Source organism: Athene noctua, chromosome 5 (assembly GCF_965140245.1).
Source record: "Athene noctua chromosome 5, bAthNoc1.hap1.1, whole genome shotgun sequence".
Lineage (NCBI taxonomy): Eukaryota > Metazoa > Chordata > Aves > Strigiformes > Strigidae > Athene > Athene noctua.
In genome coordinates, this window is record NC_134041.1 from 21,923,359 (window position 1) to 21,925,709 (window position 2,351).

The 2,351-nt window shown below is 65.0% G+C and overlaps 1 protein-coding gene across 1 annotated transcript; it reads right to left on the reverse strand.

The window, feature by feature from the left end:
• Positions 1 to 570: 570 nt before the first annotated feature.
• On the reverse strand, positions 571 to 1,659 carry GPR88 (G protein-coupled receptor 88). Its single transcript, XM_074908210.1, has one exon. The coding sequence runs from the start codon at positions 1,657 to 1,659 to the stop codon at positions 571 to 573; it is 1,089 nt and encodes a 362-aa protein (XP_074764311.1).
• Between the last annotated feature and the right edge of the window lie 692 nt (positions 1,660 to 2,351).

Genomic DNA, 2,351 nt, shown 5'->3' on the forward strand with positions numbered 1-2,351 from the left:
AGTCTCAAAAAGAGCTGCCTAGGTGCGTGTCTCATACTGAAATCTGTAAAGCATAACAACAGTTACGTACGTTGCCATATTTACCAGCTACCCCAGATTCCTAAGCCCGCCGCGTTTGGCTGGAGTCCTGGCCGGCACCCGGGGGCGGGCAGCTGCCGCGAGCGGGAGCGGAGCTGAGGGGGCGGCGAGGGCCGCGCTGCGGGCGGGCGGGGGACCCGCACCCCAGCGCCCGAACCGGTGCCCCGAAAAGCAGCCGGAGCCTCGGGCCGCCTGCCAGCGCGGTGAGCGGGGCAGAGGTGCGCGGGGCAGAGCGGGGCAGCAGGACAATCTATAAAAGCGGGCGGGCGCGCTAGCGGGGAGGGGGCCGGGGCGGCGGCAGCAGCAGCAGCAGCGGGGCAGCGGCCGGCTCGGCTCCCCGACGTGAGGTGACCGCCGCCGCCGGGCTCGGCCTGAGGGGCCGCGGCTGCTCCCGCCCGGCGCGGGGTCGGCCCGAGCCGCGGGCGCCGCCAGGCGGCGGGGCGTGGGGCCGCCCGGCGGCCCTCGCGCTGCCCCGCGCTCAGCCGCGGCCCCTCAGCGCGGCGCGGCGGCGGCGCCGGCGCTGCCCGCCGTTCCCCGGCGCCGCGGCAGCTGCGGGCAGGGCGGGGCGGCGGCGGGGCCGGCGGCGGGGCCGGCGGGGCGCGGGGCGGCGGCGGGGCCCTCGCCGCGGGGCAGGACGGAGCGGGCCGCCCGGCGGAACTCCTCGCTGCGCCACGTGTAGAGCAGGGGGTTGAGGGCCGAGAGGGCGCAGAGCAGCAGCCAGCTGGCGGCCTGCAGCGCCGGCGGCGCCGGCCGCAGGAAGAAGCCCAGGAGGCTCACCCACACCAGGGGCTGGGTGCCCAGCAGGAAGACGCAGCAGAGCAGCAGGACGGAGACGCTGCTGAGGCGGCGCTGGGCGCGGCGGGGCGGCGGCGGGGCGGCGGGGAAGGGCAGCTGGTGCAGGAGGTGGAAGTTGAGGACGCTGACCCGCTTGGCGCTGCCCCGCACCCGCCGCACGATGCCGAGGTAGCAGTGGAGCAGCAGCGCGGTCTGGCCCAGCACGGCCAGGGCGAGGAGCAGGGCGGTGTAGCGAGAGCTGCCGTCCGTCTGCCGCGGGGGCGGCTGCTGGGCAGGGCCCGGCGTCCAGAGCCCGGGCAGCAGCGGGACCAGGAGCAGGGCGAGGGCCCAGGAGAGCCCGATCATGCAGCCCGTGTGCCTCCGCTGGTAGAGGGCCTGGTACACACTGGGCAGCTTGGTGATGAGCACGTACCTGTTGAAGGCCACCAGCAGGTGAGAGGCCAGGGAGACGGTGAGGCCGAGGCCGAGGAGCCCCCCTCGGAGCAGCCGGTACTCCGCCGAGCGAAGGGAGGAGGAGTTGGGGGGCAGCAGCCCCAGCACGGCCTCCTGGGGCATCCACAGGGCGCACACGCTGAGGTCTGCAGCGCAGCCGTTCACAATGAAGGCATTGCTGGTTGTCTGCAGCTTCTTGAAGGAGAAGACCAAGTAGATGACCATCACATTGGATAAGGTCCCTGAGATGGCTAAGACGGCATAGAGCAGCGACAGGAAGATGCGGGTCCCGGAGGAGTCCTCCCAGAGCAGCAGCAGCGGCGAGGTAGCACTCCAGGAAGAGGCGTTGGGCATCTCGCTGAATGCAGCTCAGTTTTGACTTCTCCTTGTAAATCCCATCCTTGCCTGGGCCAGAAGATCCTGCTGCAGGAGGTGTCCCCCACCAAGCACAAGCTGAGGGACTCCAAGGCAGGTTTCAGTCATGCAAGCTGCAAGGTCCAGAAAACGCAGTTAGCAGTGTCCAAGGCAGGTAGGTGGCAAGAGATCCCACAGATTGTAGTGAGTGAAGGTGGGTCCATAGGGAGCAGATGGCTGTTAGCAGACCAGAGCACGACTGAAGATTCTGTAGCTGTGAAAATGCCAAAAGCAGCAGCACCTTGCAATCAGCAGCAGAAACGGCAGCAACCGATACAAAGCTTTGCAGTTTCTCCTGTGCCACAGTACGTACACTGTATATCATTCCAGGAAGATTCAGCCCTTCCACTCTTCATGAATTATTCAGCAGATTTTCAACTTGTTAAATCAAGAAGAAAAAAAAAAAAAAAAAAACCAAACCCTATCATGCTCCAGAAATACTGCAACTACACAGTCTGACTCTGCCTTACCAGTTTCCTGGTTCTAACCCATTTACACAACTTTCATTTGCAGCAAGCTTTCAAACCAGTATCAGTCACTTCTGTCTGAAATACAATCCATTTACTGTAGAAATTCTTCTGCTAGATACTCACTTAAACTGTTTTTTTCTGATCTTGTTAAGAGCACACTAT

Bases quoted from the DNA above. Each gene is read 5' to 3' on its own strand.
- GPR88 (XM_074908210.1), bottom strand. From the start codon at position 1,659: ATGCCCAACGCCTCTTCCTGGAGTGCTACCTCGCCGCTGCTGCTGCTC.